Source organism: Sturnus vulgaris, chromosome 20 (assembly GCF_052056855.1).
Source record: "Sturnus vulgaris isolate bStuVul1 chromosome 20, bStuVul1.hap1, whole genome shotgun sequence".
In the NCBI taxonomy this organism is placed as follows: domain Eukaryota; kingdom Metazoa; phylum Chordata; class Aves; order Passeriformes; family Sturnidae; genus Sturnus; species Sturnus vulgaris.
The window spans coordinates 5,506,723-5,525,988 of record NC_142262.1 but is presented as its reverse complement, the minus strand read 5'-3'; the positions used below and the strand labels follow the sequence as shown (position 1 = coordinate 5,525,988).

At 38.1% G+C, this 19,266-nt stretch overlaps 1 protein-coding gene across 2 annotated transcripts in view; it reads right to left on the bottom strand.

Annotated features, from left to right (window-relative positions):
• Window positions 1–1,946: 1,946 nt before the first annotated feature.
• Window positions 1,947–19,266, bottom strand: part of CA10 (carbonic anhydrase 10 (inactive)) — a 174,162-nt gene continuing 156,842 nt past the window's right edge. For both annotated transcript variants that reach the window (XM_088176533.1, XM_014878278.2), the window contains exons 6-10: window positions 13,315–13,410; window positions 11,674–11,746; window positions 6,421–6,575; window positions 3,988–4,162; window positions 1,947–3,148 (exon numbers count right to left, since the gene is read on the bottom strand). In XM_088176533.1, coding sequence (XP_088032659.1) covers window positions 3,126–3,148; window positions 3,988–4,162; window positions 6,421–6,575; window positions 11,674–11,746; window positions 13,315–13,410 — 522 coding nt within the window. In that variant the 3' untranslated portion in view covers window positions 1,947–3,125. The remainder of the gene's footprint in view (window positions 3,149–3,987; window positions 4,163–6,420; window positions 6,576–11,673; window positions 11,747–13,314; window positions 13,411–19,266) is intronic.

Sequence of the window (19,266 nt, the reverse complement as noted above, 5' to 3'; positions counted from 1 at the left end):
TCAGTAGCAGGGTCCTCATCAGATGTTCACTGGATGTTATCCTAACTACACAGGCAGTTCAATTACAATCATAACCATAGATCAGCTATCCCATTACTACATCTAAGTTTTGTTAATAGCAGAAATAAAAACTGTATCTTTACAGCAAAGTTATTTTAACATCATACATATAGCATTCATCTTAATATTTGTGAAAAGACAATTCTATTATATTTGTTTGTAACAATCTGGTAAGATTTCTTGGAGGGAACTGAAAAAAACCCTGCTTATTTAACACACAGAGTGCATGCAGGCACGGGGAAAAAACATATCTATTATGTTAGATATTAAAACCTTCCCAGAGTGGAGAAAGCTGGTGGGTTTTAGGGTTCTGCTTGGCCTCTGCAGAGGTCTGGAGCCGGGGTGCAGCACCCAGGTCTGTTCTCAGACCAAAGCTAAGCTGGAGAGTCCCAGAAAAAGCTGCAGAAGTCACCACAGTTCTATGCAGTCCCAAGAGAATTCTTGTGCCAGCTCACAAGCTAGCTAAAGGCAAAGCACAAAACTCCCTCTCCCTGCTGAGAAAGAACCAAGAGATGGAGCAGAGAAGGATCTGAGCCTGATGTGAACACCTGGGGCTGCATGTCTGAATGTGAGCACACCTGAAATAGGCAAACCACTTAATTCTGAGTGTTATTTGGGTCTATTTCTGCTGCAAACTGTGATTAAAACAAAAACCTAAGCAATTCATGGCGAGATATGAAATCTTAACTCACAAAATGGAGTTGGAAATGTTGACAAAGATGTTTGTGGTGTCCCAGTTTTGCTCCCTTTCTCAATTTGCAGGGTTAATTCAAAGCACAGCATGATTCCTTCCTAGGACTAGCCCCTTCTATCACATCTCTCCCTCCCCTTAAATCCCTTCTATCAACTTTCATTAAAATAGAAAATAGGTTTATTACTTATTACAAGTTTTATTATGAAGGACTGGCTTATCTTCCTTACCTTCTGTCACTGAAAAACTTGGACCAACAACTGCTGGATATTTGTCCAAAAATAGAGATTGATGAATTGTGGATTTTATGCTCTCAGTAACTTTACTCTGCACCCTAAGTGAAGCTTAAAAGACACCAAGCAAGTAGGAGAAACAAATTTATAAGTTATAGATCACTCAAAAATATTGAAGGCATTGTTCTTCACTTTTTATTAGCTAGGTAAACTTTAAAGTAGAAATTTTGCTTTTTACAGAATTTGACAGTACTAATCTACAGTGTAACACTCACTGTGTGACATTTCTGTGGTTGTGTTGTGGATTTTTTAGTCACTGCATGGTGTTGGAAGTCATTTGAAATGCTTCAAATGAATTAACTTGAGGATCAAGTATTTTACAGATACACAAACAGGATGCTGGAAATTAAACACCTTGAGGATTTACAAAGTAAATTTACAATGTGCAAAGAGGATCCTAGGCAGGGTCACCAGTCCTGGACCCAGTGCAGCCCTTCTCACCTTCCCTGCACCTTGCACTGAGCAATTGAACTCTTGGTAATTTTGGGTTCCTCACAGATTTCCCTCTCCATCCTGAGGGTGCCCCGAAGGCCAGTCCTGGTCTCTTCTCACCCTACAAGCTGCAATCTTTCCAAACCACAGGCTCTCAACTTCCCTGGCTGCTGCTCCTTGCACTGTTCTCTACAGGCACAGATAAAAACACATTTTTGTCACATTAAAGCTCCCTGGCTGCTCCCTCACACTTCTTGAAGTGTCTGTTCTTCCCTTTGGTGTAAACAATTCCCTGCTGCCAGAGCATTTTCTGACTTCATCTTGCTTTCTAGGAACTTACATGTGGTACAATGTGGACATTAGGGATGGGAGATCATGGGACCTGACCCCTCTCCAGACTGAAAAAAACCAAAAAACCAACACCCTGAAAAATCCCTCAGTATTCAAAAGAAGGTCAGACATGTGCTGTGTGAACTTGTTAAACACATTTATTGAGTTCTTGACAGTAACCAAACACAGTGAATGACCATAATAAATAAGAAAAAAAGGCATTTCCTTTTACTTGGTCAGCTCCTGTTTTATCTGTAAAGAAAAAAATATCCCTTTCACCACCAATTTACAGGATTGAATGTTTGTTCCAACAATGGCTTCAGCAAGGAAAATGACAATTTAAAACTGAGATATGTTTCAGCTGCTTTCTGCTTCTGTGCCCAGTTCCTGTTAATGATGGACCATAAAGTGGAGTTACAGTTATAGCACCTCTAAGTGCATTCCCAATTGTCATTAACTCACTTGAATGGGCTGCAAAGAAAGAAATGACGTAAAAAAAAGAAAGGAAAAGAAGAAGAAAAAAAGAGAAAAACACAAATAATGCATCCACAATTAGCAGAGGCTTGTTATTTCAGAAAGAAAAAAGAACTCAAAGCAATTTAACTAAATTAATTTGTTAAAGACATTTATTGAGCTGTTAATAGTAACCAACACAATGATGATCTGTTGTAAAACAAGAAACAGAAAATGGATATATTCTGATTTTGCCAAATCCTACTACGGATGTGTGACAGAGGGAAATATTTCAATTTCCTTTATATTCTGCAGTGATATATTTACAATAATTATCTCTCAAAGTCTTTCCCTTTTTAAATTATATTAACAGAAAGATTGTAACTTAGAAATAAGTTTCCTTGACAGTAGTCTTGTTCTGTCTTGTCAGTATCCATTAATGATTGTGAAATAATGAAACTTTCCAAGGATTACTTGGCACACAGAACACAACTCCACTTTGATGCTGTACTGAGCCACCTTTTTTCTTTTTTTTTTTTTTTTTTCAATTGAGGGAGAAGGGGGGGAGAAGAGGAAGAATTTCCTATGTACAAAGGCTGAAAAGTCTTTCTTTGTGACTCTAAATTAGTTCAGGAAAAAATTATAATCATGTTTACTGTAACACTTTTTCTTTTTCTTTGTTTTGTTTGGTTTTGAAATGGCCACCAATCACATGAATGAATTTGGAGGAGTTTTCCAGCATGGCAGCTCTTTCCCCACAGCACATGGTGCACGTGAGCCCAGAGAGGGAGGTTGGGTGCATTGGAGATGATGTCAGTTCCCAGAAGGAGCATTCCACTGAGGATTTGGGTTCTGCCTGCTCTGTCTCATTTGAGGAGCCATTCATTTACTGGAAGAGAAACAAACAAAAAAAAAACAATTATGGTTCGATAAACTCCAAATATGAAACTGATTTAACGTTGTGAATCAAACTTTAATGCTGTATTAGGCACTAAGAAATCTTAAGAAATCCAGGAGGTTCAGCTTCCTCCTCTTTCTAGCAAAGAATTAAATCTGAATGACTGTTTCTTTGAAGTATTGCAGCATGGTCATCTGCCTTGCTGCTGAAAATGTCCTTTCTCTTCCTTTAGTATCATAATGGTGACATCACTGCTGTGAGGGCACTCCCACACCATTATTTGTGTGCGTGGGGCTCAGAGATGCATGAGGACATTGAGGCTGAGCTGTGAGCCACAGCTGTGGCACTGCAAGGCTCCAGCTGCAGGTGACTGAGCTGATTCACTGTTTACACCCAAAGCCTGACACAACACAGCAATTCAGGTGTTTGTTATGGTGGGGCACCTCGAAAGTGAAATTAAGTCTTATCAATTATTAATTTTGTTAGAGATCAGCTGTCATCAAGACTAGCTCATTCCCCTTTGTGGGTGAGTAAACCAGGGCAAAATACACTTTGTAAGGTGAGAAGACTTTAAAATGAGGCTAGAAAACCAAAGAACTGTCCTGTGTACTTCTAAAAAACCACATTTGATGTCCCAGGCTGCATTTCTGTCATGCTTTTCCTGCACATTAACTCATCTATTTCAAATGTGTGGCATTTGACTGACACAGTTATCCCCCCGGATCTGGAGTTTTATGTTTTTATTTGTGTGCCTTGTTATGCCCTTGGATTTCTCAAAGAAAGGAGCTCAGTGAGAGCACAGAGAGGGTTATTGTGGGGGTGGAACATACCTCTATACTGTAGTTTCTGTGCTCTATTGTTTGGACAATCTTTTCCCTGTAAACTAAAGTTGATATTGGTTCGGATACATCGATTGTTGAGAGGCTGGACTGGTCTGAAATTGTCACTCATGCTCAGAAATATCTGTGATGGCTGATTCTGGCTTAGCAGTCGTAAAGAATGCATCTATAAAGACAAAACAAGGGGTTTTCAGCACTGCTCTTTGCTGCAAGCAAACAACATACAACACTATTAAATAGATTAGTTAATAAATGGAAGTAAAACAGAATTTCAGTGAAACAGAATTTCAGTAAAACAGAATTTAATTCAACTCTGACAGTTTGTAGTCAGAGTTAAGTTAAAACCATTCCTTGTGTGCTTCTCTGTTTTTGAGCCCCATTTTAAATGAGAGTAAGCAGTAAACAGGTTAGTTCTGTGGGGAACAAATGGACACAGTATTGAAGTGTCCTTGGGTGAGCTGGAAAGAAATGGAATCCATAGTGCTGGATGGCAGCAGCTGGCACAGAGCAAATGAACCTGATGAATGACAAGAGCTAATTTCCTGAATTTTGTAGCTATCAGTGCAGCTTTCAGTTGAGAAGCCACAGCTTTGGTTGGTGTTATCCAAGAACCAGGTAGGGCAGGCTGGATGGGAAAGAAAACTGACAGTGACGCTGCTGAAGTCGTGAAATTAATGATGTTAAAAAGTGAGAGCCTTTTTTTTGCTGACAGGTCTGTCATGATGCTGTCTGTGCTGTGACTGAGTGTTCCTACAGCAGACTCCTGCCTTCTTCTGAGATGGTTTCACAGCACAGAGGGAAATACTGAATCATCCTGTGCATCCAGCACTGACTGACAGAAATGGCTGTTGTGGTGGCTAATGCAACTCTTAACTGATTCAGGTCAGCCAAAATCAGAGAGGGGGGGAAAAAAGTTTCAAGTTACAAACCAGAAATCCTCAATATTTTGGTTTAAAGATATAAAACAAAAATACCTTCTATGTCAGTGTATGATTTAAGAGGTTTGTTTATGGCATTTAATGGGGAAATCCAGTAGCTGGGTTTTATGTACTGGAAGTCTTTAACAGATTCTAGGGAAAACTTGAGCTGGGCATTGTTTTTTCAGTCTGAGTATACAACATAATTAGTAAGTATTCCACAAAATCCATTTTCAGCATTAATAATAGAGGATATAACTAAGTATTAATGAAGGATGTGATTAACCATTAAAGCATGACAAGGAGCAAGTGCCATGAAGTTATAACCTGTAAGTAGCAGCACAAATTAGAAATATTCTAATCCTTATTTTGCATATTAATGTTGGACCTAAAAATGCTGCTTGTAGGAAAATATTCAGGTCCTGTGTTTGAAAAGTCCACAATATTGAGCATTTTTGCCTGTGCTCAGCTGTGTCATTTTCCCAAATCACCCACTTAGAAAAGAAACAAAGTGCTGCCTCTGCCTCCAGCCTCAACTGGACAGAAGGAATATCACAAAAATAAAACATCTCAGGCTTTTAAAAGTCATCTTATTTACAATGTTAATATGAGTTTAAATCCCAAAGTGGTATTTTGGGTTGTTTTCTTGTTCCTCATGTCATTTCTCAGGCCATATTTCTTCTCCTGCCTGCTTGGGGCAGGCAGATGGTGGTTCAAGTATTCCTTGGGGTTCCAGTGTGCAAGACAGTTTTAGTTCAGCTCACAGCTCTGTAGGCAACTCACTGATGGAAATGCTGGAGAAGAGGGTAACTGCTGTTGAATTTGCTGTTTTTTGATGCCAGGCAGTTGGATTGTAAGCAAGTTGTACAGAATTGTAGTTTTTGAGATTTTTCCCCTGGTTTGTTTCCTCAGCAGCTTCCTTTTGGATGTGAAGTTGTGTTTTCTCTTGCATATTTTTTCCTGCTTCTCTCTAATAGGGGCTTCAATACAGCAATCTGATTTTTCCAAAGGTATTTGTGGTGTGTATCCTCTAATTTTATTCTATATCAGAAAGCATCAGCTGATTTTATTTTCAGAAGGCTCCAGATGTCACATTAATGTGCTATGGACACGTGTTTATTCAGACCTAGGAATGGCCTGTTATCCTTAATAACCTCAGTTATGTTTGTACAACACTGCTGTACCTGTTTTAGAGTCCCCAGGTAACTTTTCACAGCATCACAGAACGATGCAGCTGTGAAGAGACTGCTGGAAACCATTTGGCTCAAGCCCTCACTGAAAACAAGGCCCCCTTCAAAGTTTGTGTGTGTAGATACTGATGGAGCTCTAAACAGTCAATATTTTTATTTTGACAAAAAAAACCTCTTCAGTCCTTCTGCAAGATATATAACCTGCATGCAGAGATCCCTACAGCACAAGGGTTGAATCTAATGTAAAGCTATAAATATTATGTTTAAAATAATATTTTGTACCTATCCTAGATTGAGTAATTTGTAACTTGCCTTACCTGCATCCTTGTTATGTAGACAGGTTTGTTCATTATTATCCAGCTTGCTGTTTCATAGCAGGGTGGAATTGTCATTGACCCATCATATGTAATGAAACTAGATGTCTCTGGATAAAGTTCCTCAATATTAAGCCCCTGTAGTAAGTATGCATCATCTGGAGAACAGAGGAAAACAACCCAGGTAAAACAGTGGCATCACAAAACAAAAAAACCCAAACAAACACCAGCACCCTTTTCATGTCTCCTAACTCCAGAACATGATGACATGGTGTTCAGTTTTACCAAAGTTTTACCAAAGAAGGAAGTTTAACATTTCTGGATGCTGCAGCAGTTTAGAAAAGAACAAATAACACAAGGAACATCCCTGACCCTGCTGGGTGGAGCTGCACTGAGATTGCCATTCTCACACTGAGAGCTGAGCACAGGCACTCCCAGCTCAACGCTGAGTCACACTTAGGGACTGGAGTAAAAAAATTCTTGAAGTTATTGATTGAGATGCAGAACCCTTTGGGAGAATGCCAACTTTCCTTTTTTTGGGGGGTGATTAACAATTCTTGCTCAACAAAGCTTCAGGAAGGCCAAGAGAATTAAAACTTAATTGCCCTTCTGTCAGGAGAGGAAGCTGCAGTTAATGCATGGTAATAAAGCTGCTCCATGGAGCCTCCTGACCTTTCATGTGCACAGTGGGTGCAGTGCCAGCTCCCTCAGAAAGCTCATCTGTAGGTGAAAAAATTGCTGGGAAACACTACAAGGACCCCTGCCTTTATTTTAAGGCTCCCTGGGAATTAATGAGGTGTACTCCTCTGCAAAAGAATTTATTCTGTGGATATGTACCAAAATATAATGAGATACAGTTATATCTTTCAAAATTCATCCGAGTTCCTCAGTGTTTTCTGTACTACCTGCACTATTTCTCTTGGGTAATGCTGGCCCTGCAGTACTTCTGGCAGTGCTGTCAAAGCTAAAACTCAGATTTTCCTGCCAAATCTTAGGCTGTAGGAGTTCATCCACTCCGGGATAAACATTTTTTATTACTGATACACTGCTGCTTGTGTGTATCTCAGAGAAAGCTGGGGTGGTTATGATTTGTAAGATTGTGAGATCTCTTTGAACCCTTTCACTAGTGTGTGGTGTCTCCAATTTGGTTCATTTGCAGAGGGAACATTAAAATGCAGGCAAGGAAAAGGGCACACTGAAGCTGTTCCCTCTTTCAATGCTCAACATGAACTGGCCTTGATTTGCAGAGAAATCCAAATGATCAAGGAAGTGTATAAGAGCTAAAAAAAAAAAAGGTGTAATTTAACTTAAATTTAACATATTGTAGCTGAAGGAAATAACTTAGATGAGCAAAATACTTGTCTTGTACAATCTAATGGATAAAAAAAAAGGCTGCAGACTATTGTCTTGGGAAAGAGAAAATCAAAGAACACAGGCAGAGCAAATGTGACCTTGTTTTTTATTTTAACACAGCACAGTCAACATGGTACAGGGTTTTGGGGCAACAATATTGGCAGCTACAGCATCAGTTAAAGTGCCAAGGTGAGAGTGTAATGTTTCTGCCTCATTGACCAGGTCCTTAGTGTTATTTCATATTTGAAATGTGTTTGTTATTTCACAAAATAAAATCTTGGCAGATCCTCTCATGCTTGTCAGAACAGGAGTCCTCTGCCCTGTCCCTGCAGCTGGACCAGGGTGATTGAGAGTGCCATCAGTGTGTGGGAGGTGACTGTCACCTCTTCTAACACCCCCAGGCTTCACTGGCCCATGAGAGCCTCGTTCTAAACACAAACCTTCCAGACAGAAGCATGAAAACACAGTCAAAATGCAGTTATATGTGAACAGGTAGGGATGACTGGATACACCTGTGTCCTAGCCATTAAAAACATTATTTGCAGTGCACTGATAATTTTGCTAGAATTGCATCAGAAGAGAACTGATGGATTTTTTTTTCATGTTTTCAATGAATCATCCCACACTTTTCCCTTTCCCACATGAACATCCTGTTCATTATTTATGAGTCATGGAGAATGGTGTGTTTAGCACCAAGTGGCACAGAGTCAGGCAGAAGAGATCCCTAAGGACCAATTCTGCTTTCTGCTTCCACACTGGCTTCAGCTGGGCTAAAATCATTTCAACCAGGCAGAATTTGCCCTGAAATGTTTACTAGGAGAGGGAAAACTAAATGAAGATTAATACAGACAAGGGATATTGATATGAGAAACTGGAGGAAAATATCACTTCAGGAAAAGAGCAAGATAGGGGTGAATGAAATAAGAGTTTGTCCAAGAAAATGTAATATTTATTAATGCCTGTATATGAGTTATATTCCCATGGGAAGTCAGATGGCTCCATGACAGGAGACTACACAATGAAGATTTGGTCACCAACATTTTTCTCATGAAAAGTCTGCCCTTTCCCCACATCTTAGTAAGGGTTTCTTGTTCTGGAGCTGGAGCAGACCTGGTGGCTTGGTATTAATACCAGACTGCAGCACTTCAAAGTCTTGCTTACATTTACTGCAAATATGTTCAAAATGCTCAAAATCACCACTTATGATCTCTTGCCAGTGACAAACCTCCCTTCACAAACCCATCCAGCCTTTCCTGGATGCTCAGCATCACTCCTCTCTGCAGCCCTCAATCTGTTTCTCTTGATCTGCTGGTGCCTTAGGGTAATTTCCAAACCCAAGAATTGTCTCTACAAATTAGATTTCATTAGATTTCACATTAATTTACATAAAGGCCTCGACTCTGACAATTTACCTAGGAAATGATGGAAATCCTTTTATCCCATGGTTTCTGATAGATGTGTGGGGTCAGCTTTCACACAAGATCTGTGCATGTTCTCTTTATAATACTGCTTTTTATAGAGAATATATCGTTTATTGAATGGAGGAAGGTACATTTGATTTTAAAGTTCATATCATGATAATCCAGAAAAGGATCTGGGTTAGATTGACAGGGTAAGGAATGTAGAGATGCTCAGGCTCTCTGCTCACCAGACAATGACAAGACCAAATTGTTATGTGGAATTTTGTGTATCTAAAAAGTTACTTTTTTCCCTGATGTTACTCAAACACTGTGTTTTGAAAGAAAACTAACTTATCCCCTCAAATGGCACACTTAATGAGGAATAATGAAGCAGGTTTCTTTTGAGATATCCACAGAGCTTCTGACTAAAGCCTGCTTGAAAAAAACCTTGTTTCAACTTGCTCACAGTTGATTCTTTGGGCTGTGATAACAGAATAAAACAAGCCTTTAAAATCTCCTTAAAAATTCCTTGGGGTCCACTTTACTTCACTGTAGCCATTAATATCTGAGAGTAAAAATTTCCCTTTTAATGCTCTTTGCCCATGGAAATTTCATGCAGCAGGAGAGACAGCACTTAATTTTGTTGCTGTTCTTTAAAAAAAAAACAAACCAAACCCTTTTATTTATGTTATGAACTGTCCTGACTCTGAACCAGTGCTCCATTTATCATTCTCTCCACCCTCCTCTGGAGCTCATGAGGTCTGGGCATTTTGTCAGCACTGTGCTGAGAACTGACTTCAGCCCTAAAAAGCAGAAGCTGAAAACCTCCAGCTGCTGAAGGCACAGCAGGAATCCTTGCAGTGTTAGAGGTAAGATTAGTTTTCAGCAATGATGCTATAATCCATCATGCACGACAACTGCAAAATTACTTTCAATAACACTCTCATGTTCCCAATTTACACTAAAAATTCCCAGTCAATACTTGTTACTACAGTAAGTAACCCAATGCCCTGTGGAATATTATGTGCATTATGTCTACCAGGGGTTTGATTTAAAATGGATAATCTTAGCAAAAACAGTGGTTAAAAATTAAAGCAATTCTGTTAATCATTGCTTTTCCAGCTTGTGTTTTGTGTGTTCATCTTCATGCAAAATTTCATTTAGTAAACCCAAATTAGGTGTGATTGGAATTGTGTTTCCCTTGTAAGGAGACAAAACAAGCAATGGGAGGTTGTGGGATGCAGACAGCTCCAGAGAGAAGCAGTTCCCACTGTAAATGTAGCATTCAAATGAAATATTTGGTATTTGGAGGGTGTGGCCCCATGGGAGAACATCTGGCTGGTTCCCAGACAGAAGCTGGGAATATGGAATTTGTGGGTGAAAAAGCAGGGAAAAGCACACACAGCCATAACAATAATTCCCTGCTCCCAGGATGCTGCAGCAGCACTGGCAGGCAGGAAGCTCTTGCAGAACAGCCTTAAAATGTTTTTGCAAGGAATCAGGACAAGCAGTTTAAAAATGAGATTGATCTGCTCCTTCCACGCAGAGAAGATGACATTTGATGCTGATAGAACAATCTGGAAAAAAAATCCTGAGGAGAACCCTCTGCTGCCTTCCTTTCCATAGGCATTGTAGAGAACTGAGGTTTATTATCACAGAAGCCTCTTATTTGGACCAAGGGTGTAACAAGATTTGTTAACTGTCAGCTAAAATCAGAACAACATCCGTGGGGTGAAAGGTGTGTGTGCTGCAGCAGGAGAGGACAAGGAACCATTTGTGTTATCAGTTTGCTGTGTACTTTCTGAAAGTTAAATTCTCTTATTGTTGAACTTACAAACTTCAATTTGACAAAGGAAATGAGGTCTTCAGGAGAAGAGGTTTAAGTTTTTATACATATCTTTCATTATTTTCTCTAAAATACCTTAATTAAAGCTCCAGTTTTCCACAAGGTCAATATATGAATATGAAATTATTGAGGATTATCAGTTAAAGGCTTTTCAAATGTCAATACAACAAATGTATAAGCTATGTTAATAGCCTCCTTCTACATCTGTTAAATGCAGCAGTAGTGGAATAGGAATGTTGTAACTTTTCTCTACAAAAAGAAAACACTGATGAATACCAAATCCAATTAATGGTCAGCATCTTGACATAACCAGATCTGATATAATCCAGGCTGCTCCACATGTCCCTTTTGCTGCTAACAGTAGGCAGTTTCTCCTGAGCATTCTGTCTGAATACAGTATATTTATGTGTCAAATATAATTTCATTAATCTGTTGTTGCACCTTCAGACATAAAACAGACTTTGAAGTTCAAACTTCATTTGATACAGTGATGACCTAATGAGCTTTTCCACATTCCTCAGTTTATCATGCAGAGTTGCTGGCAATGCAAACCTGGAATTTCTGCCCACAGTGAAGTGCCTTTTGTTTCAGGATCACTAAATGTGTTATTTGATACAGAAAGAACACAGTTACCAGAGGAAATGAAAAGAAACTTACTCTTATACGTTATTCTCGTTATGGTGTCTCTGTTAAGCATACGATTTAGAAATGGATTTGATGATTCAGATACCTACAGAAGAGAAAATGCACAATGTCAAAATCTTCTCACAAACATTTCCTTGCCAGAACTGCAGCTCTTCCACGTGTGCACACACACACTCACTCTCTGATACTCCTCCAATTGGGTTCTGCCTTTTTTTCCATTGTGGGAGAAGGAAATAATTACTTACTTGTTTTTCTAATGAAGCTTGATAGAAAGTTGGTAAAATAAATAAAACACCAAGATGGAAGAACAGGGCGAACAGAAAGTAAAGCCTGAATAAAAGAGTGAGCACAGGTTTCTTCTCCAACAGCTCTGATGAAATTTGCAGATGGTTGATATATTAAGCAGGATTTTAATTTCATTAGTATTCTGTTATTTTATTTATTGATAAATATATTTTCCTTGCAGCAGGCTATTTTAACTGCAAATCAAAGCTCTCTTCCTCTGGTTTATGTCTGGGTAACATATGAGGTAACACCTCATGTCCAGTGGAACTTTCCATGTGTCAGATTCTGCCCCTTTGCTGCCTCTTTCCTGCAGAGCCTGGTCCATCCTCTGACACCTTCCTGCGGGTACTTCTAAGTATTGACAAGATTCCCTCTCTCTTTTCTTTAATTTCTCCCTTTTCATGAATGCAGGCCAGATGGTTGGGTCATAATACAATATATTTTGGATGAAAAAAAAAAGAAATCTAAATATCTTTCTTAAATATTAGACCTGTGTGAAAATTGCCCTTTTGTATCTAATTATTCAGTATGCTCTGGGAAATGCATACTTTTAATTCTGGGGTTAATGCTTTGTTAGGACCTTTATGAAATGGGATTAGAGTACTAATCCCCTTATCCCATACCTATGGTGTGATGAGGTGAACTTCAGCATTACTCACTTTTTTAGACTGATGAAACAGAGATACATGATGACAGAATATTAACAATATTTGGAGGGGAGAAATAAATTTTTTATATAAAATGAGAGAAAAAGTTTCTCCGATGTAATTAAAGAGTTTGGGAAAACCAAAGTCTTGAGTTCACTGTGAGATCACTATAAATTATAGACTTAACTATGTACCTTGAATGCAACAGGATGGAGACAAAATATTCACGTCTTTGTAGCTCTGTGAAATGGAAGATATCAGAAGTTCTACTTTTAACATTCTTTCAGTTTTGATAGTTTTAAGATGTTTTAAATAACACTGAGAAAAACTGATTTTGCTGGCTTTGACACATCAGCATGACATGCCCTCTATCCCAGGGCCTCAACCTTCCAGAAGAGATTTGGATGAATAACATTTCATGAAGAAACATTAAATCTGCAAAGCTAGTGACTTCTGCCATAGCCATTAAAGTTTTATGAGTGATGTTTATGATGTAAGGGATTTTTTTCCCCCACCTCCCTTATCCCGTTTAATTTCCCTTACATTGTAAAAGCTTTGAAGCAGAGATGGTGTGCTCAGTTCAGGATGAAGCTGCCTCTGGATTCCAGATCAGAGCCTCTGGGCACTGCTGTAACATAATGAGGAGTCCAACTCCTACATTTACAGTTCAGGGAAAAGTTTACTGTCTATATATTAGAAATCTCTAGTATGGAATACTTACTTTCATAAATATGGAAACTACCACCAACCCATTAGGACTCTTTGCAGCTTCTGTGACGTTTGTGTAGAGCTCGTGGTTATAGTGGATCAGCTGAACCTAGGAAAGGATGAAGGCAAGGATTACAATTAACCAGTGGCAAATCATCCCATAGTTTGCAAATGCTCCCCCCACACTGCCTGGTTTGCACTGGGATCCCATCTCTGCTTTGGGTACTTCACAGCAGGGTCATTTTTCAGGCTTTTGCAGTACTTGTCATCTGAATAATTTCAGTCACCATCTGGCTCCAACTGGTACAGGATCAGCGTGGTTTCCTCTGAATTGCCAGCCAGTGAATTCACCCACATCCAGTTACAGATTGCACTGCAGGGGCTGACATCACTCCCTGCTCCAGCAGCACTTGCCATGGGCAACAAATAATCTGACTCTGCAGCCTCAAGCTAAGCACAGAGGAGTCAGGGGTTGAAATATTTGAGGAAACATATGGGATATGAGTTTGGAACTGTTAAAACCACCACTTGCAGAATTCAAAATGATGATATTCATTGGCCCCAGATTCTGCAAACTTATTTACAGAGGCTCCTACAGTTAAGCACTTACTGTATTATTGTAAACCAGGTTCTCCTTAGCTCCTGCAGCTCTCCTGCTGCTTTTATTATTTGCTGGAACTTTTACATTACAAAGACAGAGTTCCCTTGTCTCACTGCCTATGTAAATGTCTTACCCAGAATCTCGATATTTGATTTGTCTGGGATCACCAGACACTGTTACAATTTACATTGTAATTTGTACCTTTTTTTTAAAAAAAAAAAAATGAACAAATTTAATGAACTCTGGTGGCAGTTAAGTACTCCTGAACAGACGAAAGGCTAGTCAGCTTTACTTAGCCTAAAGATCTTTCTTAGTTTTCAGATGTTGATTAGAAAAAGGTTCTTGTTCTGGCATTGTCAGAATTGCAGCAGCCTGACGTTCACATTTAAAAATCAGGTCTGATTTCATGTGCTGATACTTCTAAAGGCTGTCCAGAGAAATTTCTGGACTTAAATGCTGTGAAGAAGATCAATATTAACCTCGTTTGTATCTGGTAATCTTTGTAACTGTACAAATGGTCCAAGACTAAGACTGCCAGTAAAGAAATGTCATTATAATGTGCTGTCCAAGTTTATAATGAGGGAAAATACCAACCCCTAAACCTCACTGAAACACGGTTTAATGCCTGTATTTGTGAAACTGTCTTTTGGATGAACGTGAGGTCTGGTTATTCAGTCTGAAACACAATTGTGAGGATTTTTCTGCAGGAATGATGTCCCTACAGGATCTGCAATGCACGATCAAGTTACACAAACCAAACCTCACTTTGCCACATGAAGATGTGAGTCCAGCAATCCAGGTGCTGATCTGAATTACAGCAGTGTCACACGTTATGTGTAACCCACACAAGTATTATCTCAGCCCAAGATAAGGTAAGAAACAGATGATGTGTTCAAACAGTTCTATTTCCCACATTCTGCCCTGACTGCAAAATGTATTCTCCTTTTATAAAGCTTTATAAAGAAGTCACTCAAGATTTGTCCTTTCACCATCCCCCAAATCCCTCTGTGATGCTGCTTTAGTGCTTGGACATTGATGTAAAAAGGGGTAGTGGAAATCCTGAAAGAGAAAATTTGCATTGGTAAGATCAGAAGATTTTTGGTGCATAGCTTTACTATTTACAGCCAGCTCTTCACACACCAAAAAAATAAGGTGAGGGTCGAAAGCACTGCTGTGATGTGTTAATTTCAATTACTTTTGTCCTGTCTCAATTGGGAACTATATAAAAAATGTCAAAGGAGCCAATGGAGTCTTCTACCAGATTCTGGCAGCCAGGAAGCAGGACAAGAGAAGGTCTCAAACAGCACACAGAGGTTAAAATGCTCATTAGCCATCACTCTGTGCTACTGCTGAACTTTGATCACATCACTGTTCTGGGGACTGTGCACTCACTGAAGTTTTTAGGCTTAGTCACATATTTGTCTTTTTATGTACAACTCTTTACCCCAGCAGCCAAACTAACTTGTGAATTATCAGGGAAAGAAGTGATGAAATCTGCTGCAGACTAGACTTCCTTCTGTACTAAGTCCCAGAAAACAATGAATTAGATAAACTCATTTTATATAACAAACCAAAATGCTGAGTGCAGGAATGGGTAAAAGCAAGGAAAAAATTCTCCTTCCACCCATGGGAACCCTGAGTCAACATCAAACTCTTGTTTTGACTGATGGCACTCATGGAAATAAAACCTCTCAAGTATATGCAACCACAAAGGTCTCAGTGTCTAATGAAGAGAGATTTTTGGTTTTTTTCTTCTCAAACCTGCCACTTTCTCTGTGTTGCAGTTGTATCCTTCCTCCCTGCACCCAAACTAATTTTAAAGCTATTTCCATGGTACCATGGTTAAATTCACTAGGTTTATATTTTTTTAGAAAAAGGTTGACCATCTAAGGAGACATAATTTTCAAAGCTTCTCACATGGAACAGGCTAATTTAGAAAGATTCAAATGAATGAGTGCCTTAAATACAGAACACAACAAGATAAAAAAAGAATTAATACCCTATTAAATTTCCTCTGAGAATAATTTCTTTAAGTTGCCTGAAATACCTGTAAGCATTTGGTCTGTATAAAATATTACTGGAGTCTTCCATGAAGGTGAAGCCACATAAAGTAAAATTGCTCATATATGAAAATCTCACTTTTTAAATGATGACACCTTATTAAAAGCACATCAGAACAAGAGCAGACTTACAATGCTGAAAGCAAACTCTGAGTTTAGTTTGGGTTTCAGGGCTCAAAGGCAATACCAAATCTTGTTCTAAGCTATTGATTTTCTTTGGAAGATTCCCCCTTTAAGATTAATTTGCCACAGAATAACTGATACCTCTTTGTTTTCCTCCAGCTACAGAAGTTCTATTTTGCAGGAAAAAGAAGAGAATTAAGATTAATTACTCTCTTTCAGCTGATGAAAAACCAGAACGTGGCCTTGTTCCATCACCCAACAATATGCATTGACCAAGATCAGAGATTTTTAGCCTCTCAAGACTGTCCATGTTCTGCTCCAACCAAACATGGAGTAACAGGAAACTGAGAGTACAGGGAATAAAACAGAGAGTACAAGGGAACAGTAAAGGAGCCTGATATCTCAGACCTGATGGAGCAGAAACCATGGGAGAGACAGACACAGATAAATGCTCCCTGGGCAAGAAGTGACCAAGAAACATGTTGAGAACCTTTGTGATAAGATAATGCTACCAGGTGATGTGATGAGAAATGTGTGACCAATGGGAAATTGTTACCAAAACCAGAACTCTATCTAAAGTGCCATACAAGTAACCCTATATAAATGCCTTGTATACTCAATAAAAGTATTTTATTGAAATAAAAATTGGCTTCTGATCCAAACTCGGATGTCCCCATCTCTCCATCACTGAAATGAGGGAATTTAGAATATTGCAGTACTTCACACACATTTTTCCACAGTCCTCTTGGGAATAATAGAATACCCTTTATTCTAGCTGGAAGAGTTGTAAACATTTTTGAGTCCATAAACATTTTTGATTTGTAAATGACAAGGGAGGTAAAGCATGAAGTAAATGGCAGCAGGGAACAGCTCATCTATAACCATAATATTTATATTATGCTGCACTACCTGAGAAACTGTTGAGGCACCTCATTGAGAGCAAGCACAAAGTATGTTTCCAGCACAGCAGGGAACAAAAGCAAATGAAATTGCTCAAGAAGACAGGTTAAATGTTTGTTTTGATTCAGAGTTCCTGTAAGAAGTGTCTAAGATATCATTAAGGAAAATAATTATGCATTTTTGTTTATCCAAAGTTTAATAAAAACAGCAAAAGAAATATAGTTTCTGCATGGTGGGTGCCCACAGAGGAAAATAATTTTAAAATTATTTAAAAGCTATTAATAACAGCAGTTATTCCACTGTTAAAATATAATTTCTCTTACAGGTCTTACAAAACCCTTTGGAAAGAGCAGCAATGTGGCATCACCCAAGAGTTATTTATGGCATTAATTTTGTGGGTATGAACAGGTAAGAGATCAGTGCAATTCGTGTGACTGACAAAACTGTTTTTAAAGTAGTCCTAAATTAAATGAAATGAAATGTACCTCCTGCTCTGTGGGAAGGCACAGCACCAGCTGGGAACATGGACCAGCTCCTCAGAATCTGATTTGTCCTGTTTTCCTGGACCAATCCCTGGAAGTGATGCAGGAGAATTTTCTTATCCTTGAAGAACAAACCCATCTTCTCATGCCCAGGATACTCAACCATGAAATGTTAATGTTTGACAAAGTGGTTTTACCTACATCCTGATTAATTAATCCACAGAATTACCTTTTATTCCTTATATTCCTTATTCCCACAGGAGTGCAGTGCTCTTGCTTTGTTAATAAATTGGTAACAGGAATTGTACATGATCACCTGTACTTCCAGCAGTTTACTTTGCATTTTAGCTGCAGTTTTAAGCTTAAAATCTGTTAAAAACATTAATTTTGCTGTATTAAACTAAGGAGAAATAAAAAACCCCCAGTTTCTTGAAATAATTTTTTATCTCTGACTCTCTTTGATGTTCTCTTTATTAAAACTGAGGTTATTTAGGCAGTTGCTGACAAATGTGGTTCGTGCTTTGTTTTGCATTTTTACTGATTTTGAGTTAGTTTGTGATTTAAAAGAGATGTATATAAACAATTGGTTTAATGGTTTAATAAAGGCTTGTCACCCACATTTATAGCTATATGCCAGCAATTGTATCCTAGATAAATAAACAATATTAGAATTCGTTTTTACTTAAAAGAATAAGAATGCATGGAAGGAACTAATTATTCTCCTGCTTCTGAGCAGACAGCTGTGTAGAGAAATGCAATAATCATGCAGTAAAGTGGAAATGCAGTTGGGTTAACTACTCTTGGCTGCAAAATCCACTTTATTAGAAATAATGGCATGCTTGGAATTAGCACTGAAGCTATAAATGGTGTCTAAACATTTCGTTAGAGCAGTTGGTAACAAGAATTAACTTGCAATAAAAGGGGTTCAACAGTGAGCCTTACCCAGCATTCCTTGGTAGCATGTTAACATGGGGTGTTATTTTCAGCATGTATTATGGCTCCTAAAAATGAATTTTATATATATATATATAGTATATGCATATACATAATAACGTACATTATATATATGAAAAATATTTAATATTATATATAATATAGTGTATATTATATGACATATAATATTATATAGTATCTATTATGTATAATAATATATAAACAATATATACTATATAATATATAAATATATATTACATATATATAAAATATATATATAATATATAATAATATATTAAAAATATCTTATATATATATGTGTGTGTTTTTTATATATATAGAAATATATAAAGGGCTCTGCCATAACCTGCTTTAGGGTTGAAGTAGTTATCTCTAGTTATTTCTAGATGCTATTTGGGCTGCTGGCCTGGTATCTTACACTGATGAAACTCTAACAGAACCTTATTCCCTGCTTATATGCAACCACTGAAGCTAGAACATACTAAATAAATATGATCTAAATGAAATGTAGACGATTATGTCTTTCTCTTTAATGTTTATATATACTCTGATTTCTTTCCTAGGTCTTACTTTATTTTCAAGTAGGAAACAAGACCAGTTTAGGTAGTATTTAAAACTTTCTCTTAAGCATCCCCAGGACTACAGTAAAAAGTACAAATCACTGTCTGAAGAGATCAGATTGGCTGTCATATCTCAAAATTTGCTCTCAGGACTTTCACCTTTGTGCCAACAGCAAAAAAAATTAAGTAAATAGGCTGAAAAAGTAGAAGTGAGAGGTGATGGATTCCTGACATCCAAATGCTTCTGGAACTGTCCCAAGTGTCACAACCATTTGTTACTCTCTT